The sequence below is a fragment of the Bubalus bubalis genome, chromosome 15, assembly GCF_019923935.1.
Source record: "Bubalus bubalis isolate 160015118507 breed Murrah chromosome 15, NDDB_SH_1, whole genome shotgun sequence".
Taxonomy (NCBI): domain Eukaryota; kingdom Metazoa; phylum Chordata; class Mammalia; order Artiodactyla; family Bovidae; genus Bubalus; species Bubalus bubalis.
The window spans coordinates 66,941,659-66,954,925 of NC_059171.1; the positions used below are offsets into that span (position 1 = coordinate 66,941,659).

At 46.3% G+C, this 13,267-nt stretch overlaps 1 protein-coding gene across 1 annotated transcript; it reads left to right on the plus strand.

The window, feature by feature from the left end:
• Positions 1-3,592: 3,592 nt before the first annotated feature.
• On the plus strand, positions 3,593-4,624 carry LOC102396919 (heterogeneous nuclear ribonucleoprotein A1-like). Its single transcript, XM_025273796.3, has one exon. It carries the CDS (start codon positions 3,662-3,664, stop codon positions 4,622-4,624), a length of 963 nt encoding a protein of 320 aa, XP_025129581.2. The 5' UTR covers positions 3,593-3,661.
• The last annotated feature ends 8,643 nt before the right edge of the window (positions 4,625-13,267 follow it).

The window sequence follows — 13,267 nt, forward strand, 5'->3', positions numbered from 1 at the left end:
CATTCATTCGTTCAATACCAATTGATCAATAGTCATTGAATGTCTTAGGTATGGCATCCTGGACTAAGGATGCAAAGACGTCAAGATCTTACTCTAGAATTCAGTCTGATACAATCCCAATGCAGAACACACCTTACTGAGTAAGAAATATCTGTAGAGCATTTATGGAATTCAGAGAACTGTCCTGGTGTCACTGGGGATTCAATACGGTGAGTCACTTCCCACCCACAGTTTAGAATTTTGAAGGGAAGGAAGAACACATACTTGTGAAGCAACCTAAAGTGAATTTCAGGGCCTCCTCCTATGATCCCCAGTGGTGACCGGTTTGTACATTTGCAGTAAGTGCTGAGCCTGTGTGTGCGAGGGTCGGGATCTAAAGCTTTCCATGCAGGACTTCATTCAGCCTTGTGAGGCAGTCACTAGGGCTAGCCTCATTTCACAGGGAAAGGGAGAGAGAGAGAGACTAAGAGATTTCTCAAGGATCACACAGCTGGCAAGAGGCAGAGGTCTGTCTTTTCTCATCTTATCCATTGGCATCCATTTGTGTCCATTTGCTGGGGCTGTCTTTATAAAGACTTCCCTGGTGGCTCAGCCTGTAAAGAGTCTGCCTGCAATGCAGTAGACCTGGGTTCGATCCCTGGGTTGGGAAGATGCCCTGGAGAAGGAAATGGAAACCCACTCCAGTATTCCTGCCGGTGAATCCCATGGACGGAGAAGCCTGGCAGGTTACAGTCCATGGGGTGGCAAGGAGTCGGATACGACTGAGAGACTTCACTTTTCCCTTTATAAAGTACCACAGATGGGTCACTTAAACAACAGAAATGTGACATCTCACAGTTCTGGAGGCTGGAAGCTCACGATCAAAGTGTCAGTGGGGCTGGTTTCTCAGGTGGGCTGTAAGAATCTGCTCCGTGCTACAGAGGAAAGTCCTGGGGGTGCCAGCCACTCTCCCCATTTGGATGCATGAGCTGTATGGAGACAGGTCACCTTCTGCATATCAAAGTGTGACTTCAACAAGAACAATAAATCTGTGGTTACTGATTGATCAATTATTATACTCTAGGCACTAAGGATTTGGCACGCATAATTTATTCTGCATAGCAACCTTAGGAGACAGGCATTAGCTTATTGTTTCTTAGATGAAAACACCTAGATTCATAGAGATTAGGTTCTTGTTCAAAGCCACTGACCCCAACACTTAATCAACACAGTGTCTGGCATTTAACAATTATGAAACATTAGTAAATATTATTTTACTACATGGCCTCCTTTCCCATGGAGCTTTTTGGGTTTGAATAATACCCTTTTCCTCTTCCCTCTATTCTGGTTGATTCAGAACCCTGCCTGGGCCTGATTAGTTCATACCCTGGAGCAGAGGATGAATTACAAGGACAGTAGCCATAGGCTATGTGCCTTTGGAACAAAGCTGGGCAGGGCCACGGAAGAGGAAGCCTGTACAAGAGGGCTGACCCTGTGCAGTTTTCCCTGAAGCTGTGGGACCTTCACATACTCCGCTCCCTGGGTAGGTCTGCAGTAAGCCCAAGGTTTTATTCTGGAGGTTGCTTCTGATGTTGCTGAAGAAAACACCATTGTTTTAATTGTTCCAGAAAGTGGGCTGGGACAACCTTTCCCAGGGACTGAGTCCTTGGGGAGGGACAGAACAGAGGCCAGAGGGCAGCAGGAGGAGGGCCTGGGCTGGAGGGACTCAAGCCAGGGCCCTCGGGCTGCCTCTGAGGCTCTCCAAACATTCTTCTGATTAGAAAAGTAACTTCATCAATTATTAATTTTTAAAACCTATACAAGTGTATTGGAGAAGGAAATGGCAACCCACTCCAGTATTCTTGCCTGGAGAATCCCATGGACAGAAGAGCCTGGCGAGCCCCAGTCCATGGGGCCGCAGAGAGTTGGACACGACTGAGCAACTAACACACATACAAGTGTATAAAAGAAAAAACAACAGTTTTCACAATCGTAGTCCTTGTGGTATAAATTTCCACAATTCTGTTCACAAATAAAAATTATATACACCTTGGCCACCTGATGCAAAGAACTGACTCATTGGAAAAGACCCCGATGCTGGGAAAGATGGAGGGTAGGAGGAGAAGGGGACGACAGAGGATGAGATGGTTGGATGGCATCACTGACTTGATGGACATGAGTTTGAGCAAGCTCCAGGAGTTGGTGATGGATGGAAGCCTGGTGTGCTGCAGTCCATGGGGTCACAAAGAGTTGTACACGACTGAGCAATTGAACTGAACTGATAGTCAATAAAGGGCTTCCCTGGTGGCTCAGATGGTAAAGAATCCACCTGCAATGTGGGAGCCCTGGGTTTGATCCCTGGGTCAGGAATATCCCCTGGAGAGGATGGCAACCTACTTCAGTATTCTTGCCTGCAGAATCCCCATGGACAGAGGAGCCTGGCGGGCTACAGTCCCTGGGGTCGCAAAGAGTTGGACATGACTGAGCAACTAAGCACAGCACAGCACATAGTCCAATAAAAAGGATCATATCATTCTCCACCTACTTTGCCATTTAATGGTATGGGTACATTATGCTTTGTCTATATAGAATGCAATTTGGTTTAATGGCTATATAGTGTTGTTTCGTTGTGTAGAAAAGCATAGTTTATTTAACTGGAATTTATAGACTTTTATATTGTTACCTATTTGTGATTCTTACTAATAATATTGAAATAAAAATTCTTGTACATTAAGTCTTTGTCTTCTTGCTCAATTATTCCATTGGGATTAAGTCTTAAAAGTGGAGTTGCTATGTATCCAGAAAAGACGAAAATTCTAATTTAAAAGATACACACACCCCAATGATCATAAAAGCACTGTTCACAATAGCCAAGACATGGAAGCAACATCAATGTCCATCGACAGATGAATGGATAAAGAAGCTGTGGTATATATGTGTGTGATACACAGTGGAATACTACTCAACCATAGAATAAAATAATTTTATTTTCAGCAACATGCAGGAACCTAGAGATGATATTAAGTAAGTCAGAAAGAGAAAGACAAGTATCACATGATATCACTTACATGTGGAATTGAAAAGAATGATACAAATGAATTTATTTACAAATGATACAAATTTATTTGTAGAAAACAAAGTTACAGTCACCAAAAGGAAAAGGAGGGAGGGAGGGATAAATTAGGAGTTTGGGAAAAACAGATACATACCACTGTATATAAAATAGATAAACAACAAAGACCTACTGTATAGCACAGGAAACTACATTCAATATCTTGTAATAACCAATAATGCAAAATAACCTGATAAAGAATACATATATATATATATATCTGAGTCATTTTGCTGTACACCTGAAACTAACACAATATTATAAATCAACTATATTTCGATTTAAAAAAAGTGGAGTTGCTGGGTCAAAGGATAAACATATTTAAAACAAAAATTTCAATGGGTAAATATCTGTTTCCAGGTTGACCTCTGTAAGTTTTAGATATGGTAATATACCCACCAACCCGATCTGAGACAACTTGCTTCTTCTCCTCTGCCCACTAAGCATTGTACATTGTACATCTGTGTGGTATTTTAAATTACATTTTTAAAAATCATGAATGAGCTTTTTTCTGCCCGTGGACGCCGCCGAGAAAGCATCGTTGAAGTCTTCCCCGCCTCCACTGCCGTCATGTCTAAATCAGAGTCTCCCAAAGAGCCCGAACAGCTGCGGAAGCTCTTCATCGGAGGATTGAGCTTTGAAACAACCGATGAGAGTCTGAGGAGCCATTTTGAGCAATGGGGAACGCTCACAGACTGTGTGGTAATGAGGGATCCAAACACCAAGCGCTCCAGAGGCTTCGGGTTTGTCACATATGCCACGGTGGAGGAGGTGGATGCGGCCATGAATGCAAGGCCACACAAGGTGGACGGAAGAGTTGTGGAACCAAAGAGGGCCGTCTCAAGAGAAGATTCTCAAAGACCTGGTGCCCACTTAACTGTGAAAAAGATTTTTGTTGGTGGCATTAAAGAAGACACTGAAGAACATCACCTGAGAGATTATTTTGAACAGTACGGGAAAATTGAAGTAATTGAAATCATGACTGACCGAGGCAGTGGCAAAAAGAGAGGCTTTGCTTTTGTAACCTTTGATGACCATGACTCCGTAGTCAAGATTGTCATTCAGAAATACCACACTGTGAATGGCCACAACTGTGAAGTGAGAAAAGCCCTGTCTAAGCAAGAGATGGCCAGTGCTTCATCCAGCCAGAGAGGTCGAAGTGGTTCTGGGAACTTTGGTGGCGGTCGAGGAGGTGGTTTTGGTGGGAATGACAACTTTGGTCGTGGAGGAAACTTCAGTGGTCGAGGTGGCTTTGGTGGCAGCCGTGGTGGTGGCGGATATGGTGGCAGTGGGGATGGATATAATGGATTTGGTAACGACGGAAGCAATTTTGGAGGTGGCGGAAGCTACAATGATTTTGGCAATTACAACAATCAATCTTCAAATTTTGGACCCATGAAAGGAGGAAACTTTGGAGGCAGAAGTTCTGGCCCCTATGGTGGTGGAGGCCAATACTTTGCCAAACCACGAAACCAAGGTGGCTATGGTGGTTCCAGCAGCGGCAGGAGCTACGGCAGTGGCGGAAGGTTTTAACTACTGCCAGGAAACAAAGCTTAGCAGGAGAGGAGAGCCAGAGACGTGACAGGGAAGCTACAGGTTACAACAGATTTGTGAACTCAGCCAAGCACAGTGGTGGCAGGGCCTAGCTGCTACAAAGAAGACATGTTTTAGACAATACTCATGTGTATGGGCAAAAAACTCGAGGACTGTACTTGTGACTAATTGTATAACAGGCTATTTTAGTTTCTGTTCTGTGGCAAGTGTAAAGCATTCCAACAAAGGGTTTTAATGTAGATTTTTTTTTTTTTGCACCCATGCTATTGATTGCTAAATGTAATAGTCTGATCATGACGCTGAATAAATGTCTTTTTTTTTTTTTAATGTGCTGTGTAAAGTTAGTCTACTCTGAAGCCATTTTGGTAAACTACCCCAACAGTGTGAAGTTAGAATTCCTTCAGGGTGATGCCAGGTTCCATTTGAAATTTATTTACAACCTGCTTGGTGGAGAAGCTGTTGTCTTCAGAACCTTGGTGTAGTTGAACTGACAGTTACTGTGTTGTGACCTGGAGTTCACCATTAAAAGGGTCACCCATGCAAAGTCATGGAGTTTTTTTATTTTTTTGGGTTATTAATGATTGTTGGCACATCCTATGCAATATATCTAAATTGAATTATGGTACCAGATAAAGTTATAGATGGGAATGAAGCTTGTGTATCATCCATTATCATGTGTAATCAATAAAAGATTTAATACCCTCTTGAAAAAAAAAAAAATCATGAATGAGGTTGACCATATTTTCTTCCTTCCTTTTTTATTTTTTATTCTTAAAATTTTGGCCATCTGTATTTTCCTGCTGTTGTTGGTGGTACTGTTTTTCTACTGCGGTATACTCATGGGACCTTGAGGAAATTATAACCTTAGCTTGTATTATTAAGATGGAGATCTTTGCATTGTAGGCTTTCAACTATCTGGGGAAAAGGGAACAGTGACCATAAGATTCAGAGGTCAGTTGTAATCATTCCTTTATTAATTCAGGGCAATTCATTTATTTACTCTTTCATTCACTTAGAAATTATTTCTGTAGTCATCCATTGCTCTGGTTTACTCATTAATCATTTTTTCAAGTAGATATTGAGCATCTGCTGCCCTTGAAATGCCAGACCCCCTGGGGAAACCCAGGGAAATCTGCTGTGGTGACAATTCTTCCTGCCTAAGGGGGACATCAGTCCTGTAAATGGTGCCTTAGGAATTCCACACCAGCAGAGTGGAAAGAATGGTGGGAGAGGCTGCAATCCGGGAGGTCCTCCCAGAGGTGGCATTAGAGGATTAGAACACGGTGTGTGGGAAGATGGAGAAAGGATCCCAGCAGGGAAGCAGAATGAGGGAATGGAGAACTTCACAGGAGGAGAAAACAAGACAAAGACAAAGGCAGAAACTTAAGACTGGCAAGAAGTTGGCTGGAACAAGGGTGCTTCTTAAAGGCAATCAGAGGGAGTAATAAGGGGTTGGGACAGTGGTGTGTCTGCTGTGCTATTGCATGTGGATTTTGTCATGTAAGCACCACTTGGGAGCTGGGCTAGGGCAGAGCTGTCCTTAGGAAGAGGATTCTGGCAGCAGTATGGATGACATGTTGTGGGGAAAGAGACAGGGGCAGAAGGCTGCTGCGATATCAAAGGTGAGAGATGAGGAGAGCCTGAATTATCCTGCTATCCTGGATAGCACTGGCCTGGGGGTCAGAAGAAGTGGTCTCCACCTCTCACTCTACCTCCAGCTTGTCTATTAATATGAAGGGAGGGGCTTTCAGAAGGGTCAGAAGACCATGTCTCAGCAGCTGTCAACCCCGCTCTGCATCATACCACCAATCCCCAGAGTTTTGTGGAACATTCACTGGTCTCAAGGTCCTCCTCCAGTTCACTTGTGCACGGTCACGTCTGACTCTTTATGACCCGATGGACTGTAGCCCGCCATGTAGTCCATGGAATTCTCCAGCAAGAATCCTCGAGTGATTTGTCATTTTCTTCTCCAGGAGAGCTTCCCAACCCAGGGGTCGAACCCGTGTCTCCTGCATTGCAGGCAGTTCTTTACCCGCTGAGCCACAGCTCCTCTCGCTGTGGGGACAAACAGTGAGGACGGCAGCAGGGGTAATGGCAAGACAGCACACCAAGTATTGTCGGAGAAGAAATCAGCTGTTGAAATAGTCTCTTCTTTTTTGCCTTCATTCTTTTTGACAGCTGCCGAGCAAGTCCATCTTAGGGGGCCTCCGTAATTTGTTTACTTATTTCCTGATGAATGAACATGTGCAAAGTTTTGTTATAAACACCGTTGCCATGGAACCCTGTGCATTGGCTCTTGAGTGCCGGTGAGCACAGTTCTGCTTCAGACTGTGATGGCTTTTGCTCAACTGTCCTCCTCATGGGGTTCTCTTTATTATTCCAAGGACTAAAGTGAGTTGTAGATCCCTTATACCACAACTGGAGAAGGCAATGGCACCCCACTCCAGTACTCTTGCCTGGAAAATCCCATGGATGGAGGAGCCTGGTAGGCTGCAGTCCACGGGGTCGCTAAGAGTCAGACACGACTGAGGGACTTCACTTTCACTTTTCACTTTCATGCATTGGAGGAGGAAATGGCAACCCACTCCAGTGTTCTTGCCTGGAGAATCCCAGGGACGGGGGAGCCTGGTGGGCTGTCATCTATGGGGTCGCACGGAGTTGGACACGACTGAAGCGACTTAGCAGCAGCAGTAGCAGTATACCACAACTAAGGCCTGGTGCAGCTGAATACATAAATAAATATTTTTTAAAAATAAGAAAAACAAAGTGAGCTGCAGGGAAGTTATGTCACTTGTTCCTGAGCTATAGCAATGACAAGATTTTGTCAGAATTTGAGTCTAGGTGGGTCAGTCTTCAAACCTCTGTTCTTTCCATTAGTCTATGCCATCAATGCCTAAAGCACTTTCCATGATGACTCACCAAATTTATTTTTTACTCCCTCACCCCAGAACAACCAGCAAGAAAAAAAATCTTACAATGAAAGACACCTGTTTGGGAGACAGAAAAGAAAGGGGTTGGGGTGGAGGTGGGAGGGCTGGAATTCCTCTCTAGGGTTGGCATGGGGTGGGGGACAAGACACCTCCTAAGACAAAAGCCAGGGTGGTAGCATAAATACGATGAAGAAACCTGAGTCTCTGAGATGTGAGGAAGGCAGCCCAGCCTAAGAGGAGGCCCTGGACATGTCCACACTGCTGTATTTAAAATGCATAACCAACAAGGACCTACTGTATAGCACAGGGAACTCTGCTCAATGTTATGTAACAACCTAAATGGGAGAAGAATTTGAAAAGGAATAGGTACATGTGTATTCAGTTCAGTTGCTCAGTCGTGTCTGATTCTTTGCGATCCCATGAATCACAGCATGCCAGGCCTCCCTGTCCATCACCAACTCCCAGAGTTCACCCAAACCCATGTCCACTGAGTCGGTGATGCCATCCAACCATCTCATCCTCTGTCGTCCCCTTCTCCTCCTGCCCTCACTCTTTCCCAGTATCAGGGTCTTTTCAAATGAGTCAGCTCTTCGTATCAGGTGGCCAAAGTATTGGAGTTTCAGCTTCAACATCAGTCCATATGTGTATTAATATAACTGAATCACTCTGAAGTACACCTAAAAGTAACATAACATTGTAATCAATATAAAATAAAAAGTTAAAAAAGAGAGAGAGCACCCTGGAGGCTTACCAGGAGAACTGGAAGGTCCCAGACATCTGGCACCTTCATCCAGGAAAGGGGTGGTCAGCTCTACCTCCTTCCTATCAGCTGGCTTACCTGGGGTCCTTCCGACATCTCTGCCCAGAGCAGTGGTGATGAAGAACCTGAGTGCTGGTGTCAAAAGCATGTGTCCTGAGTCCCGTGGGTTCAGTTACCCTTGCTGGCATCTCTCCCCTTCTGCTCGTTAACTAAGCCCCCCACCGCCACCCAGCCTTCCACGTGCCATCCTCATGGAGATGAGCAGAGACAGTGCACGGCGCTGGGGGCCTCCCACGGTGACGCTGAACCTCTGTACGCTGTGTAGTTTGGGATGAGGGGCTGAAGTCTGACAGCCAGGGCTCAAATCCTGCACCTTTGTCTTTGGAATCTAAGGCGAGAGATTCAGCCTCTCATCATCCACAAAACGGGGACGACAATAAACCCGGTCACAGGACTGCTGTGTGGGTTAAGTGAATTTGTCACTGTTTTTCATGTTCCAGACTTCCCAGGTTGCTGAGGTGACAGCTGCTGACACTGGGCACAGAGGTAAAAACAATGACAGCATTGGAGGGAGGCGGACCACATGCTCGGCAGAGTTCTAAGTCCTCACATGGCTTGTATTAGCTATCTAGTGCTCTGTAACAAATTCCCCCCAAATGCAGCAACAGATATTAGACATTATTTTATTGTATTTCACTCAGGCAGTTTTTGTGGATTAGGTGTCTGGGAGCAGCTTAGCTGGGTGGCTCTGGCTCAGGGTCTCTCGTGATATTGCAGCTGGGATGTCAGCTGGGGCTGTGTCATCTGAAGGCTTGACTGGGTCTGCAGGGTCTGTTTCTAAGACAGCTCCCTCCCACCTCTGACTTGGTGCTGGTTGCTGAAGCCTCAGTTCCTTGCCCTGTAGACATCTCCAGAGTTCTGCTCAAGTGTCTTTACCATGTGACATCTCGTTTCCCTAGAGCAAGAGCCCCAAGAGAGCTGGAAGCTGCCATGTCTTTGATGACCTAGTGTTGGATGTCACGCTCTCATTTCTGCAGGATCCTACTGGTTACACAGTCAGCTCATCCAGCATGGGAGGAGACTAAGGACGCGAATACCAGGAGGCAAGGATCCCTGGGACCATCTTGGAAACTTGCCATGCATCTATTAACTCATTTAACCCCGGAGACGGGTTCAGGAAGGCTTCGTTAGTTAGAAGAGACAGGTGAAGAACGAGGTGCTGTGGGGAGGAGACCCAACTTTCAGGGGTCCTAGAGGCAGCGCTCCACACCAGCATCAGCAGGTGAGTGTGGTGACCCTTGGTCCAATAGTAGCAAGGTCTCCAGTGAAGAGGCCCGGTCAGGGGTGGTGCATGAATTGTTCCTGGCTCTGTCACTTCCAAGCCAGTCTTTGTGGCCCTGCTGGAGATTCTATGAGCTACTAAATATAATACACTCGACTGCTAAACTAGGTGGAGAGGGTTCTAGGACTTGCACTGACTGTTATAAACAGTTCTGAGTGCAGGGGGCATATCATTCTTGTAGGCTGGTTATAGTGAGTATGAAGGGACATCAGTGAAAGGTGATGACCCCAGTACCACATCGCCTGAGGCTTTATTAGCATAAACACAGCACCCAGAATAAAGGAAATGAGTGTCTATTTCTATTTTGTACTGATCAGAAGACAGTAGGAATATTATGTCTAGAGGCTATTTTTTTAAAAGAAGGGCAAGTGACAAAATTAAATGTGCCCAGAGGAGAGACTCCAAGATGGTGGGGGAACATAAAGCATATTCTCTGAGGTAGGGGAGATGTTTTCCCTGGAGAGGAGAAGACATTGAGGGGTCATGGAAGCTGTTTCCATATATGTGAAGAGTTCCCTTGTGGTGTCATAGTGCAGAGAGTTGGATGGACTTAGGTTCAAACCCTGGTCACATCTTCTATGAGAGCTTGGACAAGGGCCCTAATTTCCCTGAGTCACTTATGATAATACCTGGCACACCACAAGAGCTTAATAAGCACAGGCCCCCTGCCTCAGCACCAATGAAGGTATAAGAAGCAGATTTGCTTTTGAACTGTGGTGTTGGAGAAGACTCTTGAGAGTCCCTTGGACTGCAAGGAGATCCAACCAGTCCATTCTGAAGGAGATCAGCCCTGGGATTTCTTTGGAAGGAATGATGCTAAAGCTGAAACTCCAGTACTTTGGCCACCTCATGCGAAGAGTTGACTCAATGGAAAAGACTCTGATGCTGGGAGGGATTGGGGGCAGGAGGAGAAGGGGACGACAGAGGATGAGATGGCTGGATGGCATCACTGACTTGATGGACGTGAGTCTCAGTGAACTCTGGGAGTTGGTGATGGACAGGGAGGCCTGGCGTGCCGCCATTCATGGGGTCACAAAGAGTCGGACACGACTGAGCGACTGATCTGATCTGAATATGGAATACAGGCGGTGAGTACCCTGTTCTTGGAGGAATTCAAGCACAGGCTGGACACCCTCTGGACTGTCTACCCTCACCAAGGCCTTCTGGAAGGCTACGTTCCAAGCTAAGCGTGTTACATACATTTTCTCACCTATTCCCATTCGCAGTCTTACGAATTAGGCATCATTACACTGAGCGACTTCACTTTCACTTTTCACTTTCATGCATTGGAGAAGGAAATGGCAACCCACTCCAGTGTTCTTGCCTGGAGAATCCCAGGGATGGGGGAGCCTGGTGGGCTGCTGTCTGTGGGGTCACACAGAGTTGGACACAACTGAAGTGACTTAGCAGTAGCAGTACATCCATTTTACTGATGGGGAAACTGAGGCTCATTGAGGTTGAATAGCTTGCCAAGAGGCAGTGTCAGAATTTGCGCCCAGCTCCCTCTGACTCCACAGTTTGTGCTACCATTCTAAGTCTGCTGAAGGTGGAGGAGGGAAGGGAGAGGGGTGTAAGAATTGGGGAGGGCAAACAGGAGGTATTGGCGCAGATGCCCTCTAAGTCTTTAATCCAGCTTGCAGACGCTTTGGTTTCCTCCAGGCTGTGAAATAAAGTTCGTAGCTCAGGCTAGACTCCCAACCTCCTGCAGAACGTCTGGCACACAGCTTCGACTTCTCACTTCTGCAAGCCTGGGAGGAGAGAGGCAGTGCAAGGGCCAAATGCTTGCTGAATGCCGTGGCAGGCCCGTGGCAGGCCCTCACAGTGGGGCCCCAGAGGCCAGCATTGTGCAAGCAGGAGAAGCGGGCCCTGGAATCCTTTCTTTTCTGGAGAATTTATGTGCAGGACAAAAGGAACCATTATCCCCAGGGCTGCTGCTGCGGCTGCCCAGGCCTGCGGCCCAGGTGTCACATGCTGTCCCCATCTCTCAGTCTGCTTTCTTCCTTTGTCTGTGGGGACACAGAAGCTTGGCCTCTGCTCCCTTCTCTGACACTGCCCCAGCTCTCTTCAGGCTTTGAACCCTGGCCACTGCTTTTCTGCAGTGCACTTGAATCCTCAGGAGGCTCGGAGAGACCACAGTCAGCTGTGCAGGTGATGAACCGGGTCCAGTCTTGGGATGCTCCGGTGCCCCACTCTAGCACATGCCCAAATCTGGACCCCAGGCCTGGTGGGGGGTCTGGCACTCTGCACAGTTTTCACCAGGCTCCTCCCTCTGCATTTCTATAGCACCTGGAGTTCACTCACTTCCACTGCTGCATACCACGGGTGATGTGGTGTGCTGGTTGCAAGACAGGCTTCTTGGGTCAGCTCCCAACCTTGCCACTTACCAGCGGTGTGACCTTGAGCAAGTCACTGAGCCTCCCTGGGCCTCAGCTTACTTGCCTATGAAATGGGGATGATCGGGCTGCTGTCAGGATGGTGTGAGATCACACCTGGGGTCAGTAAAGCCCGTGGCACTGATGAGCACTGATTAGACATGGCTGTTACCATCACGCAACAAAGCATGGATTCCATGCCCTCTGTGTATTGGTATCTAGTCTTAGCTGCTGGAGACACAAAGGAGAACAAGAGAGATGCGGTTGTGTTGCTCAGGGAAACACGCAAAACAGGAACCTGGGAGACCTCAGCCCCTGGAACACAGGCCTTGGGAGAATGAAATAACATGAATGAATGAATGAATCCATGTTGCAATTTGTAGCAACATGGATTGACCAGAGTGTCATGCTGCTGCTGCGTCGCTTCAGTCGTGTCCGACTCTGTGCGACCCCATAGACAGCAGCCCACTAGGCTCCCTCGTCCCTGGGATTCTCCAGGCAAGAATACTGGAGTGGGTTGCCATTTCCTTTTCCAATGCACAGCATGTGCATGAAAGTGAAAAGTGAAAGTGAAGTCACTCAGTCGTGTCTGACTCTTAGCGACCCCGTGGACTGCAGCCCACCAGGCTCCTCCGTCCATGGGATTTTCCAGGCAAGAGTGCTGGAGTGGGGTACCATTGCCTTCGCAAGTTAAGTCAGACCAAGAAAGACAAACACCATATGATACCACTTAAATGTGAAATCTAAAAACATGATACAAATGAACTTATTTATAAAACAGAAATAGACTCACAGACATAGATAACAAACTTATGGTTGCCAAATGGGAAAGCAGGAGGGAGGGAAAAATTAGGGATTTAGGATTAACAGATATATACTACTATATATAAACTAGATAAACAACAAAGTCCTTTAGTATAGCACAGGGAACTATGTTCAATATCTTGTTATAACCTATAATGGAAAAGAATCTAAAAAAGAACCTATATATATATAACTGAATCATTCTGCTGTATACCTGACACATTGTAAATCAACTATACTTCAATAGTATAATGGATAGACTAAGAAGAAATAGACAAACCAAGAACAGAGACTTTCTCTTGAGGCCACACCCATCTATACCCCATGGTCTCCTCTTCCTCTTCTAGAAAGTTTCCTCCAAAGACTGGCCTATGCCCAGACCCTGCCTCTTCTCCTCCCATGTTCCCTTCAACC